General features: G+C 36.1%; 1 protein-coding gene across 1 annotated transcript in view; it reads right to left on the bottom strand.

Annotated features, from left to right (window-relative positions):
• The window catches only part of LOC107193869 (serine/threonine-protein kinase mig-15), a 101,340-nt gene extending 82,777 nt beyond the window's left edge, over nucleotides 1–18,563 (bottom strand). The window contains exons 1-9 of the mRNA XM_015583401.1: nucleotides 18,522–18,563; nucleotides 17,573–17,617; nucleotides 17,193–17,475; nucleotides 15,356–15,567; nucleotides 15,024–15,252; nucleotides 14,040–14,300; nucleotides 13,253–13,434; nucleotides 3,787–3,807; nucleotides 1,942–2,127 (exon numbers count right to left, since the gene is read on the bottom strand). Coding sequence (XP_015438887.1) covers nucleotides 1,942–2,127; nucleotides 3,787–3,807; nucleotides 13,253–13,434; nucleotides 14,040–14,300; nucleotides 15,024–15,252; nucleotides 15,356–15,567; nucleotides 17,193–17,475; nucleotides 17,573–17,617; nucleotides 18,522–18,563 — 1,461 coding nt within the window. The remainder of the gene's footprint in view (nucleotides 1–1,941; nucleotides 2,128–3,786; nucleotides 3,808–13,252; nucleotides 13,435–14,039; nucleotides 14,301–15,023; nucleotides 15,253–15,355; nucleotides 15,568–17,192; nucleotides 17,476–17,572; nucleotides 17,618–18,521) is intronic.
• Nucleotides 18,564–19,290: the final 727 nt, after the last annotated feature.

Raw genomic sequence — 19,290 nt, 5'->3', positions numbered from 1 at the left:
TCCCACCTAAAGTCTTGGAAGTAGAATATGCGGATGGAGGGATCGTTTCGGGCCTCCTCGGTTTTCACTTTGTTAAAGATCGTCAGAAAGACAGCAGAAAGCATTGAAAAGCATTGAAAAGCATTTAAAAAGTCAAAGAGTGTGTGCGAGATTGATCGAGCCGTTCTTCGCCGTATAGAGAACTTGATGTTTCAACTGTTTTAGTTAAATAAACGTTGTTATTTAGTTAGCAAATAAAGGTTTAATTATTTGCCACATACTGAGCTCCATGAATTATGTGGGAGTTTAACATACAGGGTGTCCCATTTCAGTCGATTCTCTCGAATGTGTCCGAAATTATTCATGATATCGGAAAATGTTTCGAACAGAAGTTAAGTAATTTCCAGGTGGATATAATTTGATGTCAGTAGTTTGTTTGTAAGTGGAGGCGTAAGGGACCTTTATAAAGGTTAGCTTTATTTTTTTAACGAAACCACTATTTTTTTTTTTAATACATTGATTGATGATTTTTAATATGTTTGTTACAAGCCAGGGTCGCGAGCAGCGCGAGAGGCCAGCGAAGTAGGTTTTCCAAGGAATATGATTTATCACTTTATCAGAGCCGCTAGAATGATTGAAAGCGAGGACAAGCCTGATGCGAAATCAGGGAACCTCTAGGGTTGGAGTCACTTGCGGACGAAACTGATGCGAAATCGGGAATCACTAACTATGTCACGATGAGATTGCGCAGACGAACTCAGCGCGTAGCTGAGGAGCTGCGAGGAAGGTGGAAAATCTGTACAGACTAGATAGGTCAAGTTTCGTGGACGAACCCAATGAGAAGTCGGGAAGCCAGTAGGAGCTCGTAACTCGTTTTATAAATTTAGATACAACTCGAGCTGTAAAGTTGTATCGTGTGGGAAAGGTCAACTACGACTATAATGATTACCAAACCAATGAATTTTAATAATAAAATAATATAATATTATACACTCAGTCTTTGGTATAAGTATGTGTAGTCTAGTGTTGTCGCGGTAAAGTATTAAGTGTAATATTACCAATTAAATGCTCGGTATTAACGTACTGGCAATGCGGGGACTAAAAGCGGTTTTAAATCGTTATTAAATAGAAGTTCAACCGAACTCGTGGATTGTATAAGGTTAACTGATAATTCAAAAGAGAACTTAAACCCCATCTCACTGGATACAACCGACTCTTTACCAGATAGAATACGTCATGACTCTACAAATGACTGTACTATGTAGTCTGGCCCACGGAGGGTTAAAATCAGAGGGTTGATATAGTACCAAAATGGGATGGGGTTTCATTAGAATTTCCCTATAAGGAAATCTTAACGGTCAGGAGTGAATCATAATTCTGCATCTAGTTGCTATCCAGTTGGTCGTGATTACGCTCCCCCTATTACTTGAGGAATAAACAGACGGAGTTTTAGGGCATTAATTTAGGAGATATTTTAATTTCACAATTACACACGTCCTCTATGGACCTACTACTGAACATTACCTTAAAGAAGGTAAACATCGTAAGTACTGCTGTGCCATTTTTACATTAAAATATCTCCTAAATTAATGATTTTCCGACATAAGTAACTTACATAGTACTTTTTTTATAGAGAATGACGAGCCGCATCGTCTAGTGTATTAAAACATATATGATTTCATTGAAAAAAATAAAGTTGAGTTTCACATGTTTTCTACGCCTCGAGCTACAAAATAACTATTAACATCAAATTATAGTTTTTGTTGGAAACATTTTCTAGTATCATGAATAATTTCGGAGATATTCGAAGGGATTGACTGACATGGGACACCCTCCCTGTATGTTTCTCTTTGACCTTACAAGAATCTTTATTAGCATAAACATCCACAGCCTATTTTTATAGCTGGACAGCATATTGGCCAGTCATAATTTTTACAGTGCACAAACGACTGTAACACTCACTTGATCAAGAATACTGGAAGACTGCGGCATCTGTTTGTTGTTCTGATCGTTGCTGCTTGCAGGCTGAACGGAATTGGATGTGGACGATACAGCAGGGCCTTTATGCTGTCTGTTCGGCCTGGGCGGGGCCTCTGGGCCCTGTGACACACCAAGCTCGTTGAGTTGAGCGGCCAGCATGTCCAAGTCCTACCACCCACACGCACACACGCACAACCCCGTTAGTCACTGTTTCGAGACACCTCCGAAAATGTTCTAAAAGCCACCACCAAACAGCCAGGCAAGACGAAAAAGAAACAGAAAGTGGCAGAGCAGTTACATGTCCGTGTTGCGTTCAAGCGGCAGAAGCTTACATTTTTATCAATATTATATATCTTAGAGTTTATAGAAAACCTTCAAATCTACACTTTCGTGGAATACGATCGTTGGTAATGTAAATAAACGTATTTATATCTATAAAAATGAATCAATACTACTTTGGAATCGTGTCAATCGTGTCTATTAGATCATGTGGAAAACTAATACAGTTTTTCAAACTTGATATATTAACAAGAAATATCACAAGTCATTTGAACTGTAGATCATACAGTTTGAATTAAGTTTAATCGCCATTCATCGAAATCATTTTTTACAGAATAAAGATTCATAGGTAATGTGTGTACTACACGTATAGTACATGGTATAATGCTAAACATGTTACATGCCAAGACACCTCCAAAACTAAGTATTCTCTTAATTCATCTAATTTAAGATATCAAGTACATATTTTTTTATTACGACATGTTATTGTGAGAAACTTTTAGTTATTTTTCTTTTCTGATAAATACAGTCTATATGCTAATATTAGATTGAATCGTAAATAAGATCAGTTTCTCTTCCCAAATTTATGTTACTCCAAGCCATTTTAAAGTTAATATCAATCTATTATACATTCCGCATTAAAATGAAAGCTAATAATTGATATTCAGTATCACCATTCTTATTACCGTTGCTGTTTAAGTATTATTTAGTCATGTTTAGTCTCCATGATGGAACTTATTTACGAATCAAGCCAATATTATACTAAATATAATTTAGGCAACACCTATCGTGGAAACATATAGTTTTATTTTTTTTAAACAAAAATTTCGAAAAAAGAAATGAGATATTTATCTTTCTCTTCAAAATAGAAGTATAATCTTTCCACACAAGCTAATAGATCAAGTTGTGCAAAAACAGTTTCCATCGCTAATTTTTAACCAGTACTGACGAAAGTTAGTCGGTCTTCTTTTAAATTCATTGACACTCAAACAGAAAATAATTCGTTGATTAATGAAAATTTTGAAATACATATAGCATATTTGTACAATAATTTATACTGCAAATTCTATTAAGTTACGTTTCGCGTTGAATACAATGGAAATATAAAGATACGCGATTCGAACACATTTCTCGAAACATGAAGGGACGTGTTGTGTTTGCGCATCTAAACACCGTATATCGCTACCGGTGGGAGCACAGATCACACATTCAGGCGAATTCAGTGAAGCATCATCCAGAAAATAGTAATGTGCTCAAGCGGGGATGGGGGGGGGGAGGGCGCGCATGTTATAGGATGGTGATAGTTAAACGACAAATTCGAAAGATTCATTAGTACTCTGCGTGAGGTTAATACAAGCGAACCGTGTAAGTCGATAAAGAGAAGAAAGATTGCTCTATAGCTTATGTAGAGTGACTGTTTGGTAGATTACGTGTATATATAATTGCCAATGTTACGTGTACAAACGAAACGTGAATGTGACTGTATATGTATAAATGTGGGATTAACGATGTAACATGTAAAGAGAAAAATAAGTGTTGTGTTCTTACCTCCGGCCTCCTTGGCGGCAGCTACGGTACGTGTGAACATGGAAAAAAAATAGAAACCGAATAATTTCAAGTACGAGTGGCCTCTGTATACTGTACAGGGTGATTCACGAGTACTCAAACACCTAAATATCTTGTTTCGGACTGAAGGTGTAAAAATGTGTCGGTTGTACTTTAAGGGAAGAGACTCCGTGGGCCGTGATCTGTGTGCAAGTGCTCACACAATCAACGAGAACCGTATATGTATATGTGATGCACCAGAAAGCAATCGATTTCGTAGAATCCAACTTCTGCCTCGATAATTGCACGAATGAAGTTGTCACGAGTATAGCACTCACGGGTAGACTTTACTACAGGGTAATCTGGTCCTTAGAAACACCAATAAACACCATATGTTGAAGGAATTAGAATTTTAGAAAGTGTGTGATTGAGACAGATGCCGATATAAACACACAAGATGATTGCTCAAGTCACATTTTGTCAAATATCGCACGATTTAATGGTTTTTTCGTCAAAAGCAGACCAGACCATTCTACATACCACTATCACGCTATCGTAGAAATGCGATCTTTGTAAATTTATCACTTCTGGAAGGCGTAAGTTGGATTCTACGACTTGACACGTTCAGACTCAAGAATATACAAGCGTGTGTAGTTAAAGAATTAACCGCTAAGAGCGTTTATGGTATATGCCAGCCACTTTGGCCGTGTTACCATCAGCATCGATAAAACGACAAATCAGTCGGTACATGTAACCTCGCAACACGAAAGGCATAATTGCTGGACCGTATCGAGAGTTTTGTTACGCTATTGCCACATGTCCCCCTATTACAATTCTGCTCATCAAGAAAACGATGGAATACCTAAGGCTCGTGGCAAGATTTCGATTTTCAGCTTTTTAATAGATATATAAACTCAGGATACAAAATAATGATAATTATTTAATGGTACCTATAATTTCAAACAGCAGATTTGACACGTATTTTAGACGTTCATTCACGTTGACAATTCTACGTAGAAAAAATGAACAGCCCTATGTTGTATTAGCAAAACAGCTAAGTACCGGGAAATGTCTAATTCATGACACCCTCAAATGTCTATCGCCTTCCCTTCTTGGGCCTCGCAGTGACGAAAATCTAACACCCGATCGGAATGCTCGAAGGCTCGCATTTTCTTACAATATCGTATTCTATGTTTTGAAATGGTACGTGGAATACCCAGAATATACAATGTAATTTTTACAATTTGTTTGGAAACATACAAATGAAATTACATATGTATGTACATATGGAATACCATACCATGTATGAATAAAAAGTTGTATTGTTACACACATTACTATTGTTTCATCAATATCTTTTTTTTGTTCACCGTGACCCTTGGACCTCCCAATCTTTCACTCATGCTATCCTCTTTTACGTTCGGTAACATTCAGAAGCTAGGCTACATACAGTTTTAAAACTTTAGGAAAATATAGCCTCCATTACGATCAAGAAGTGTGCCAAATTTCAGCACTAAATTTTTGTTAGTTTTTACAAAAAGCCATTAATTTATCCCAACACCGTCTTCGTAAAAGTTAATTCCTCCATCTTTGGCAGTTCGGACAGCAAGCCGCACGGGTGTTTTTTACTGTTCGAGAGTTGCACAACTATCACCTAAATTTCCAGATGAAATGACTTTTTAAAATTAAACCACCGAAAAATGGCTGCAAAAATAGGTATATTTATTTCTCGTAAACAATTTGAATAACGTCTTCATTGTTTACTGTATCCAATTGCCGTATAGACCATTCGATGAAAAATTAGTATAAACCCGAAATTTTTACTTACTTGATTTTTCATGTTTTAAATTGACTCATTCTGTTTATTGTCGTAGATGATCTTTATGAAACAGAGACAAATCTGAAAACTGCACATTTTTCAAATTGAAAGAACAAAACTTGTTTTATACGACTTACATTCGTAAGTCCCATGTATATCTAACACTTAATAATTATAATATTAAGGTATATAATCTCTTATAATCAAAGACTTCGAATAAACCTTCGAATAACTTTTGCTAGCACGAATAAACGCGCTGCCGAACGTCGAGCGCCGAAGGTTCCAGGACACAACCGTCCATAGGCATACAATGCAAGCAGCAAGTAAGCTTTTATAGCAGCGCGTTTATTCGTGCTGGCAAAAGTTATTCGACAGTTTATTCGAAATCTTTGATTATAAGAGATTATATATCTTAATATTATAATTATTAAGTATTAAATATACATGGGACTTACGAATGTAAGTCGTATAAAACAAGTTTTGTTCTTTCAATTTGAAAAATATGCAGTTTTCAGATTTGTGTCTGTTTCATAAATTAAACTCCTTTTACAAAAAAAAAACAAAATGAGTCAATTTAAAACATGAAAAATCAAGGAAGTAAAAATTTCGGGTTTATACTAATTTTTCACAAACTGGTTACGATATTTGTTAATATCTCGTCGAGGTACCCCAAATTAAAAAAAATTCATCGCTCAACGTTAATTTGTTGCACAGAAAACGTACATTTTTCCGGGTCCGCCAGATAAAACGCGCAAGATCAATTTGGGCCAGCACGCGCTCGTTCGCGTGGTAGGCTCTCCCCACTCCGCTCCCGCCGCGCGCTGACCGTTTGCATACCGGAACATTGGGATCTTAACAAGAGAAGCTACTGATTGGATTAACTAAAAAATTAGGGAACAGGTAATTTAAGTCTTTCCAGACTTCGTTCAAATGTCAATGTTAAAAATTACCGCTACAGTCCTTTAAAAAAGAATCATCGCGACTCCTAATTAACTTACAGTAAAATATTTGGTTTTAAAATTTGTAGACAAATAGCAGTTATCGAATGGTCCATACGGCAGTTCGATACAATCAAATTTTGTTTAATTTATTAAGTCATTTACAATTAATTCTCACTGAGAATTAACTATCGTTATTCCAACTTCTATCGATGAGAAGGGCTCGATTTGAGGAGACATTTCGAACGGCGATTGTAAGTATTCAAGTATTTCGGTTTCATCGGTGGTTTATGTAGGAGGGGATGGTTTAAATACCTCAACCAGGTGGGACGCAAACAAATTCGCTTTCTCCGTGGGACTTCTTGCCCAGCCACCGTGTAGGGGGCGAAGTGGAGGAATTTCTTGCTGAGGACGAGTGAGTCGTCTAGCCGCTTTCTAGAGCGAGTAATTAGTATCTACTGTAGGAGATAAGTTTACTAGGCATTTTTGGAAACAGTCGTTTTTAAATTTCTGGAGAATTTTTGTAAGATTTCTAGTGGCTCTATTTAGTCTCCGTTTGTCGTCTGGAAGTCTGTTATTATGCCAGATTCTTCGAAGCTTTCGTTTTTCGGCAATTTTTTTCTTTAAAAAATCAGAGTAGTTTTTGTGAATTGGATTTTCCAGATTGTGAGTTAAGTAATTCACTGCAGCGTCTATATCGTCGTTCGTTTTTAAGGGTACTGAAGCTGTCATTGAGGTATTGAATATTTTCCGAAAATGAGACCAGTTCGTATGTTTATTGTAGATAGAGGTAGGAGGTACGTTTCCAATGATCACTGAATTAATTGTTGCGATGAGAGGAGAATGATCCGACGACAAGTCTAATGAGGAACAAATTTGCATATACCTTGGAGATACATTTTTCGTTATAAAGAAATCAAGGAAGTAGTATATGTTTGTATCCGACGGGCAGTATGTAGGTTCACCTGTACTGATAATAGTTAGTCTATTAGCCTCAATACTTTTTAGGAGGATTCTCCCCCTTGGTGTAATAGTTCTACTACCCCATTGGGTGTGTTTTGCATTTAAGTCGCCTCCTGCTATGAATTTGCATCCCAGGCTTTCAAAGAAGAAATCAAAATTTTCCTTAGAGATATTGCGCTTAGGCGGGCAATATATCGCAGATAAAGTTAATGGACTGTGCCAATCATAGATCATAATATTTGTTGCTTGGGGGTAATCTTGCTTAAATGGAGGAAGTTCATAGTGTTTTAAGTTTGATTTTACTATAATCGCGGTGCCGCCACGTGCTCTACCACTGGGGTGTAACGTATAGAAAACTTTATATCCATGAATTTTCAAGAAGGTTTTGTCAGTAAAGTGCGTCTGAGATACCAGCATTGCTTGTATATTTTGACTTTTTAAGAAAGATTCTAATTCGGTTTTATGTTGCACTAACCCGTTAGAGTTCCAAAGAGCAATACGTATGGGTTTCATTGATTTGAGTTAAATGTTAGTTTCTTGATGATTAGCGTTAATAATGATAACAGGTCGTTTATTTGTTCCGTTTGCCTTTCAATAAATTTCACCAATCTACAGAAATTTTCAACAATGCGAGGGTTATTATTATGGTTTCCGTTGGTGTTGAATCGAGGATCTGGCACATTTCCTGTAGGTTGGCTTCTTTGTACTACCTGTGTATAGGAGGAAGAGGGGACAGTCTATCGTTGATTACTACTTATTGTATTACTTTGAGGATTCGTTTGGGTATTCAAATTTGCTTTGGGTCTGCGTCTCGGTTACATTTTTCTATGTAGTTCCCTGTGTATTGGACACCGTTTGTAGTTCGCGGGATGGTTACCTTCGCACAGTACACATTTTGGTGGGCTTTCTAACGATTTTGTACATTCCATTGTTGGATGCCGACCAGTACATTTCGCACAGCGGAAGTAATGGTTACAATATTTTTGTGTGTGTCCATATCTTTGACACCATTTACACTGTACTATCTCCTTTTTTTGTGGGGTGCTCCAATTTTTAGTATCGTGTTATTTATTCGATCGATACTATAGACGGATTTGTTGTTAGGTTTTTGTTTTAGACCGATTTAAAATAATGAAAGAGGATTACGCGTGATTTTATGTTTGATGTGAATTCTTCCTTTAACTTGTCGATATCCGTTGAGCGATGGACGTTCCGTAAAACGACGCGGAACAGTCTTTCTTGTTTTAATTGAAAAGTATGATATTTAGCGTCCGATGACCTTAAACAGTTTGTTTTTTTTCTGTAAGCGTTAGAATCTGCTGGCAGGATTTTCACTTGGTCGTTATTTATTCTTAATTTGTAGTCTTCTTTGTTAATGGCCTTTTCTAGATATCCTGTCAGTGTTTGAATGTCAATGACGTCGTCGAGATATATAAAAAATAATAATATTGAAAATCTGTTTGATATTGATGTAGTACTCGTCGATGGCTCTTGCCTGGCTTTGCTGTGTCCATCTATGGTCCCTATCCTTCTTCTCTTCTTATTCTGATCGGTTCTACCAGTGGAGGTATCCTTTTGCCACGGAGGAGCCAGGTTGTTAGCATGTAAATTCTGGTCAAGAATTTGTGAAAGTTTTAACGTCATTTCGAGCTAGGTATAATCGATTTAAAATCGGTATACTAGTCGAACGGCTTTGATGATTGTCTTTGTCTATGTAGAGATCGTATTCCTCACTGTGATTTAAGTATTGTTGGGTATTATGACTGTATTTCCTTGGCGGCTGATATATAAACATACTCTATATTATACACACGCAGAGCTCGATTTCACACGTCCGAATGCTTCAACGGTTGGCACACGACTCATAGTACAATAAAAAATGAAGATGTTATTCAAATTGTTTACAAGAAAACAAGATACGTATTCTTTGGGGCCATTTTTTGGAGGTTTAATTTTAAAACTGTATTTCATCTGGAAGTCTATATGGTAGTACAACTCTTAAAGAGTAAAAAATACCCCCGCTGCTTGCTGTTCGATTTCCCAAAGATAGAGAAATTAACTTTTCCGGAGACGCGTTTGGAATAAATTAATGGTTTTTTGTAAAGAATAACAAATTTTTAATTCTGAAATTTGGTAAACGTTTTGATCCCAACAGAAGCCATATTCTTCTAAAATTTCAAAGATCTATGTTCAAATCTCTCAGAGTATTATACAATTAGCGCTTATTTTGACAGTTTTAATTCTTTTGCAACTAAAGATGTACACCGATTTTAACGTTCTATATCTTACTTTGCAGGTATCACAAATACCTACATATTGCATTTGAACCTTTTTTCTCTAAAAACATTATACTTTCTTCTGCACGCGAAAAATATGTTTCTCACACTTTTTCGAATTTTTTTAACAACGTTCCCCATCATTTCACGAGTTTCAAACATATGCATTTCATTTCTAATGACCTACCGGACTATTTTACACAAAAAAATAGCTAATTGGAATGACTTTTTATACAAAATCTAATGCGACTGGACTACATATTATTCGAGTTGGCAAAAGTTATTCGAAGTTTTATTCGAAGCCTTCAATTGAAGATACAGATAAAAGATGAAAATTTTATTCAAAGCGACGAATAAAACGCTGTTCGAACAAAAAAGTATCTTTATTCGTTGAATAAATTCTTATCGAATAAAGTTGTTTGTTTATTCAATGTTCTTTTTGTCTCCTTTTTACGAAATATGTGTGTACGCATACAACACCCGTATCAAATATGTTAATAAAAGATAAATAAATATAATTTAAAACAGCAGATTAGTATAGTGTTCCTTGTTTTTTGTACATGGAATTCCCGGAATATAATTGTGTCATTTTTGCAATTTGGTTCTCGGGAATACCATTTTAAGTATTTGGAATGTAGTACCATTGATTAAAAAAAGTAAGCATCATTGCAAGTACAAATAGAAAAGGTTTATCGTTACACACATTAGTATGTAAGTGTTGTATCATTCTCGAATCTCTTTCGGTCGCGCCATTATTTTTCTACGTTCGGCGAGAATCGAAATCTCGTAGCCGTGGGTATTCCATCGTTCTTCTGATGGACAGAATTGCAATGTGGGGGGCATGAGGCAACAGCGTAAGAAAACTATCGATACGGTCCGGCAACAATGCCTTCGCCGTAGTAGAATACTCAAATTCAACTTGATGGTAACGGGGCACAGAATTTATTTGTAGGTACTGCCGTTAGATGTCGAATCCTCAAGCCGTCCCAGTTATCGATTACGTGTTTTTGCTAGTGCCCGTTTGTGTACATCTGCGCTTCGATCGATTTGGAGTTGGCCCCAAAGGAGTCACCCCCTTAAGTGTTTAAAAAATAATTTAAAATACACAACGCAATTTCTAGCTGGATATTTTCGATTGATTCTACAAATAACATTAAAGTGACTTCGCCCAAATATCATAGTATGATCACATGATGTATCTTACTGTTAGAATTTAGATGTGTAAAGTGAAGCAAGCTTTAAGGTGCATACATTTTAGACATGCCGTTAAGAAACTAGTTTTTGATCATTTTAGAGCGCTTCTCGCTTTGATATTGACTATTAACATAATGAATCCCTAAACCATAAACCTTATTGTTACTAAAAGAAAAATTAATGTTCAAACTATAAAGAAAAATTGAGAAAGGTTGAAATTAAATACAATTAAATTATACAGGGTGAGACAATAACTATGTCCACTTTGAATATTGCCGTTATTTGTAATAATATGAAAAAATGTTATATACAAAACTTACACGGTATAGAGGGGGGCATATTGAGACACAAACATTTTCTGCGTGGGTGAAGGTATAGAGGAGATTTCAAGGTCATCTCTATTTTTTTTAATGGAATGCTTTTTTTTTATCGCGATGCGATGGCCGGTGTTGAGAAGACTTCAGCGAGCTATCATTGGAGGTCATGCAAGGTCAAATGTGGTAGTAAAATAAACTTTTTTACATTACAAGAGATGCTCGAAGTGGTGACCATTTGCGTCAATACAAAGTTGCAATCTTCGTATCGCTGCATCACGTGCATGTCTTATCGTTTCTGAACTTATTCTAGCATTTATTTCATGAACTAATTAAAAATTAGTGCCCGATCAAAAACTAGTTCCTTAACGATACACCTGAATATGCTTTGAAGTATATACAGTGAGTGTAAAAAGTATTCGTACACCCTTTAAAACGGAACAACTCTTTTAAAATTGGTCCAAAAGACGAGTTTGTTTGTGAAGTTAGAGACATTAATTTACTAAATGATGTGAAACAAAAAATTTGAAAAAGTTGCAATTGGTCCGAATCGCGAAGAAATATTAAAGGTCATGTTTTACAACTTTTTAATCTAAGGCTATAATGAAAATTTAATAAATACATATCGAAGATTTATGTTAGTTATGTACATACTGAAACTTTCATTGAAATCGGATAATACAGAAACGAGCGACAGACATCAAAAGATGTGAGAATTGTTAGATTTACTAGAGTTGTAGATCGAAAGTCGGGAAACACTGCGATTTTCAACATTTTTAATCGTTTGTATCTCGTAGCAACGTTAACCGATTTTGATGAAATTTTCAACATGTATATAACTAACATAAATCTTCGATATGTATTTATTAAATTTTCATTATAGCCTCAGATTAAAAAGTTGTAAAACACGACCTATACTATTTTCTTCGCGATTCGGACCAATTGCAACTTTTTCAAATTTTTTTTCACTACATTGAGTACATCAATGTCTCTAACTTCACAAAAAAACTCAAGTCATTTGGACCAATTTTAAAAGAGTTGTTCCGTTTTAAAGGGTGTACGAATACTTTTTACACCCAATGTATGTTACTTTAAGTTTAAGTATTCATAATTTGCGAAAAGAAATGTCTTACAACATCACTTTTTATGAGACAAGAATTACAATCCTTTGATTTTAAAATGTAAAGTTTCATTTAAAAGAGCAATTACCGATAGCCATGTAAATTTGAATAAATATATACTAGGTTACTTCGACAGTTCTGACCCTATCTAAAATATATTACGAAGTAATATTTGATTTTGTAAAAATATTCTGTGTTATATCATACTTGTCACTTGGATTTATACTTTCTAAATGTAATCTTCTAGATACGAAAAGGTTGATGGACGTGATTAATGCAGCAACCTAATATAACCTGAGGGCCAACGGATACGTGTTTCTTAAATGTATACATTATATTCAACGATTTTTTTATTCCTTGAAATCCAAGAAAGATATTCTCTCTCATGACTCATCCTGTAAATGTGTGTGCTGTTTATTGTGTACGTGTGGCCGTGTTCGAGCGCGTTTAGAAACAATCGTGCGTCTATAATTGCGCGTCTATTGAGCGTGCACGCCGTAATGGCAAAGTAGAACGAAACTCCGCGTGCAATTCGACTAATAAGAAGACAGCAAAAAAAAGGACACAAGAATCGTATACGCAATAAAACTATATAGTAGTATTATATAGAAGACAGCTTGGGTGTGTCAGTGAGAAACAGCAAGATGGCAAATAAAACAACACTAGCATGTGCTTTTCTACAAATCTTCATAATCCAATATATAGTTGTCTGACTACGTATATTAGTCATCATTGGCGTAGATTGATTGCCGAGAAAGGAATTGCAATATCAAAGAGAAAGAGAAAAACAGAAGGAGAAATAAACATAGAAACCGGTCGCGTGAACAAAGCCAAAGAAGCCTACCATAGGTTTAAACACGTGACTGTTTCTTTGAGAAGCGGATTGACCGCCAGAACTTCCACCGCCGCTCCCAGCGACGGGTGGTTGATGATTAGAAGGTGGTGTTGAAACTTTATGCTGTTGTCGAGGATCATCTCTCGGTGTCGGCGGCAATGGCCGTGATGGTGGCTGCGGATCTGGGACTACTACAATACACAAAGAAGAACCGTATGAAATTCACAATGCAAAACACACCATTTGGTTATAATAAACTGAACACTTTGATGGCTGTACATTTCGCGTAACACTTTCTGACTGGTTCTGGTGAGACTGTTAAGCTTTGCGAGAGTGTTCTTTAATCGCAATCTTTCAAATTGTTCATTAAGTTATGGACATTTATTAAAGTTTATTAGACATTACTACAAATATTACATACAGAATCTACGTTTACAATGCTCATTATTTCCAGACATTATTGGTGTAACGTATTTTTTTTGAACCAGCGTGTCCATTTGAATCCATAGATGAATAATTATTTTTTAGTGACGCAAAGAGATTTGAATTGAATGATTGTTAAAAACACTTTCTGTGAACAAACCATTTGGCTGTAAACAATTATAGTTACGCAAACAGCGAAGAATATATAAATACAAAGTCTGATTCTTAATGAATGCAAAATAATTTAATTGAGCTAGGAAGTAACAGTTGGTAGAATGAAATTGCGCCCATATGACAGCGGCCAGTAAGGTGTTAATAAGATCTTTATGTAGATCATAAGCGGAATTAGATATTGATAGACTATCAAACACACCGATTAGTCTGTGAGGAATGGCAGGTCTTGCAGGAGGCCCTGGCTCTGGTATGTCTCTTTGAGATCTGCTGCTTGGCTTGTCTTTAGCAGCAGGTGGTTGAGGAGCTACTTCTTGAGTTAGAGTCCTACCTTCCTGGATTTGTTGGAAATTTCTACGCAATGTATCGCCGCCCGGAGCTTGAACGATAGATGATGGTTCGCCAGCCAATGCTGGCTCGTCCTCTTCGTTTTCACTACCACTGTACCGATAATCATCCCTTTCTATAATAAAAAGAAAATAATATAACCATAACTCGCTTAAAGGCTGTTTATGACAGAGGACAGGGCATCCAAGTGGAACCATTTCGATATCTCCGTACAAGTTAGTTTTAGCGGAAACAGTTTTAGATGAATAGTTTATAATTCGAAGGGGACAATATAATTACATTTGCACGTTTCAGAGGTAATTTAATCTTCTTAAGGAAAATTAACTTTATCTCGTAATAAAATTAATCCGTACCACATTAAATATCACTTGTAAAATACTTTTCTACGATTTATCATTGGAATCTTTTTCTTATTAATGTACTGCATATATTTAAGCAAATTCTCATTTTCAATGACTGTTTCGTAAGAACAATTACAAGACTTGTGAAATTAGAAATAAAATAAAAAGATTTCACTGATCTTTAAAACCTTTTTATATCATACTATTTTATGCACTCTTATATGTACATTAGAAATGCACAGAATTCCCAATCTCGGCGACGAAACATAGAAATGACAATTTTCTGAGAATACTTTGATATATCGACTTTATCTAAAGGTCATCTGAAGGTCATATCATTTACCATGGTGGAACTTGTTTGGACATAATTTATGTATCCTCTGATAGGACAAAATTAAATACACAATTCATGAGTCTAAATGCGACCTTGTAATTGCTATCTATCAAAATGGTTGCAGTTGCGTATCCCATCCGCTAGATATCGCTAATTCCCACACCTTTCTCTTGTTTACGTTTTTTACAACGATCGATATGATCTTTGAGCTGTATCCTGACTTGTCTCTCAGTCGGTTGGTCCCGGATAAAAGGGTGTTTAAGGAGCTGTTCCGTATACGGCCTCTGATGATAATCTTTCACTAACACCGTCTCGATGAAACCGTGGAACTTCTTCGCCCACTTCTTCGACTTCAGTCTTGGCGGCGGGTTACGCGGTATCAGGAACAAGGCCTGTCGGTCGTGTCAAATTGGAAAATTGAATATCATCGTCGTCGCGTCGTCCACACGGCGCAACAGCAGGCGATACGGATTGATATTTCAAGTAAGCACTTACTCGCATCGGATGAAGGTCGCAGAGCGGCGGTTGTGATTCAGCCATTTCTAGAGCAGTAATTCCGAGTGACCAGAGATCACTTCTATTGTCGTATGTGGCGTCCGGATTCTCATCGCAGGCTATAACTTCCGGTGCCATCCAATACGGCGTCCCGATAAATGTATTTCTTCTACCTATTGTCCTGTCTAACTGTGCACTGACACCGAAATCAACTGTAATGAAGAACGTGGAGGAGGCATAATTATTCACCGAACTGCGCGGCGTTAACTCGTCAGAACTAGCGGCCTGGGATTTTCTCGCAAGCAGTCTGATAGCCGAAGCTCTCTCAAACCCTAAATATAATAGAACGTCTTTATGCACCATACTAATTTACTAATTTACTAATTTCTTATACACTTCATATTATAGTATACCAAACTATATTGTATTATAATCTACACATATTAATATGTATATTACAGAATTTAACTTAGCATACATTCAATGCTGATAGTTCCAGTGTTAAAACACTTACAGATTGAATGGTCGTATCTTGTAAAATTTTACAATACTATTAATGGTATAACATAGACTGGTAGCTGTCAGAGAAACATATTATACAAATTATAATAAAATAATGTTGGCTTTACATATTTCATATAGTGAAAATTTCGCTTCAAATTCATGTGACAGTCAATATGCTAAGGATGTGGTGTCACAGTGGCACCGATATCGGGCGATTCGCCCGACATCGACTGAACTTTTCAACCTATGTATTGGGAAGCACTGCGTGGTCTTAGTGACCAATCAAATCGGCTCACATCTGACGAAAACAATCTGATGACCGACGTCGGTGCCACTGTGACCACAGCCTTAGGCACAACAATTCAGATCAGAAATTATAAAATGTGACCGGCTACACTTTTCTTCGACGATTTTCATTTTCATTTTTCTTTTCTTTTTATATGTTCTTCAATATTCCATTGATGACCTGAGGCCTCTTGCGCAATAATTTATCTACTAATAGTATTAGTGAATTTTCAAGTTACAAGCTGTAACTTGTAGACTTCTGTGGTACAAACAGTTTTTACAATTTGCAAGTTACGCGTTAAATCGCTAATAATATTAGTACACCTGACATACTGCAGCCGACGGACGGTTAACTATATTAATCAATGATTGTTCACTTGTATGAAAGTGCATATAACTTCAAAACGCGAACCAGGACAGTTAGCTGCCTTGTAATTTGTAAAATATTAAGATGAAAAAGGCCGCTAGTTCCAGCGAATTAATCTTGAAAATGATTCACATGAAAAGCTGCTTTTATTATATTGTACCATATAAAATTGCTGTTTCTAAAAAATCATTTTTATTCGATCGAAATATGTACCATGATAATTAATAGCTTCCTTCAAACAAGATATTATCTGATACATTCTGTTTTTTATCAAAAATGGTGCTTTTAGACTGTACGAAGTCTTCAAAGCCTGCAACTACCGATTCTCGATTAGAGAATGTTCTGTTTTCCAGAAGGATCTTCCGATAACACAAAAAGTAATCTTTGGTTCGCGAAACTTCTGGCGAATGTCGTGATTAACGAAAGACATCATAATTTAATTCAGCTAACTCTTCCATGACCTAATATGAATTTATATTGCACAAATATTCGAAGCTAGTTCTTTGATACGATATTGTTTACTTATGTGGAATAGTCACAACATCATAGTAAGAATTCAATAATTAAAAGATATAGGGAAACACAGTAATATTACATTTTCTGACTAGTACAATAAACTATATTGGCAATTTCATGTGGTACAACCCGATAGAAAAGAAAAGAAAAACAAGAACCACACACCAAGCTTGACTTCAGCGTTGTCAGTTAGCAGGACATTCTGCCCCTTGATGTCCCTGTGAATAACTTTATTGCTGTGAAGATAACTAAGCCCCCTTAATATCTCCCGTGATATATAGGCGATCCATTCCTCCTTTAAACTCTGGCCCTTAGTTGACTTGACGAGGTCTGTGACGGAGCCAGCTCCGCAATATTCCATAACCAACCATAACTGATCATCTTTCCCAGGTGACGACTTCTTCACGAAGGCACCATAATACGTTGCTATATTTCTGTGATTCGAATACTGCAATACCGAACGACAAATAATTGTAACTTACTAGTAAGAAATGTTACATTTCGATTCTTTCAGTTGAACGTCACCCTCAGCTGATTGTACTCACCCGTTTTAATACATTTATTTCTAATTTTATTTCCTCCTCTTCATCCTGGAATAAACATTAATATTATAAGTAAAACGAGACATTTATAATTTTACAAAAACATAATTGTTATAACAATGTTAATAATATCGTGTCAGACGTTCGCTATATCTTATGTTTTAAGTATTTTCAAATTTTAAATCCGAGCTATTTTTATAGCTAATAATATTGGGCTGTAAGAGGCATCAGGAAACATATAGATATCATTGTTTAATCTTCCTTCAGTATGCTGTAATATTTTGAGCAAAAAGGACGTATTTAACGAATAAATAGAAATTAACGTTTTCTAAGAACGCAAATCTTATATTATTTTTCTTAAAATCTTGTTAAGTACCTTAAAATCTTGTAAAATACATTGTGTCTAGCATGGGTCACTATTGACCCAATCATCAGTTTTCACGGTCGGTCATTTGAGGGTTAAATGTAAGTTTGTCCATACATCAAACAATTAACCATAAAAAAAACAGTATATTTCTAGTATTTAAATTTTAAATCAATCGCTTTATTTTAAAAGACGTCTTCGATTTTTAAGAAATTCGTTACCAGTAAAAGGACATAATTTTATAACACCTGAAAAGAGTATTATATTCAACTTATAACAGTCCAATTATAACAATCATATTATTGCCGAAAATATTAACGTGTGTGGATCTAAATTATAATTTTATAATCTTTTATAATCCCATAACTTTAATCAACTTTCCTCTGATGAATTTCAAACGAGAATTTGTAACGAGCATCACACACTATAAGCTTACAATATTACAAAAGTATTCGGTGTTAAAAATTATTAAACTAAAAGAATACTTGAGTTACATCATATTAGGAACTACTCAATCTTCATTATTCATATTTCCGAAAGTTTCTCTTTTCATTTCTTCAGAAGGGAATTATGCATAGAGAGGGCAACCTCATGTATGACCGTGACCTTGACATATGTTGTCAAGGTCATCGTCCTAAGTAACCTTGACTTTAAAAACATTGGCGGTCACGATCCGTTCAAAAATTATGAACCGTCAAAGTTTCTGAATACCGTATAAGAGAAGATACATATTTGAAAGAACGATCGGAGTGGGTCTGAGGCTAGACTCGTTAGCTGCGAGGGGGTTTGGGGGAGGGTCGACAGTTCCGGTCGGCCACACTGCCAGTCTGCTGAAAAAACACAAACAGCTGACAAGTCTGCTAAAATATACATTCGCTCTTTCCAAGAACAATCAGTGTTAGGTACACCACCTCAAGTAGAAACTCGTCTATTGTTTTGGTGGAGGGGCTGCAGCCCCTCCTCCAAACCCCCACCCGCTAGCGAATCTAGTCACCGACCTAGTCAGATCACACTTTCAAACATGTCTCCTTATTTATTATTAATGTATAAACAACTAATCAAGAAGTAAACATGCTACAACAAAAATGTAGATCGTCGGAGGAATGTAAACAAAGCTTCGGTCGAAACATTGGCATTACAGTCTCGATAAGTGTGAATGCCACGGTTCCGCGGAGTCACATTCACGCTGTAGGCGAACACTTGTCAGCACCTCGTCAGTCTGTTTTTTGCTCGAAGCTCGAGCCTCGGCCGCTTGTCTATTTGCAATGTTCCGAACGTAGAAAAAGGACAAGCGATGTGGAAAACAGAAAGAGACAGATTTACATTATACCCGACCACACAGTCCGATTGTGTATGT

This window comes from Dufourea novaeangliae, unplaced genomic scaffold (assembly GCF_001272555.1).
Source record: "Dufourea novaeangliae isolate 0120121106 unplaced genomic scaffold, ASM127255v1 scaffold36, whole genome shotgun sequence".
NCBI classification, from domain to species: domain Eukaryota; kingdom Metazoa; phylum Arthropoda; class Insecta; order Hymenoptera; family Halictidae; genus Dufourea; species Dufourea novaeangliae.
The sequence above is the reverse complement of the archived record's forward strand: the minus strand, read 5'-3'. Positions and strand labels throughout refer to the sequence as shown.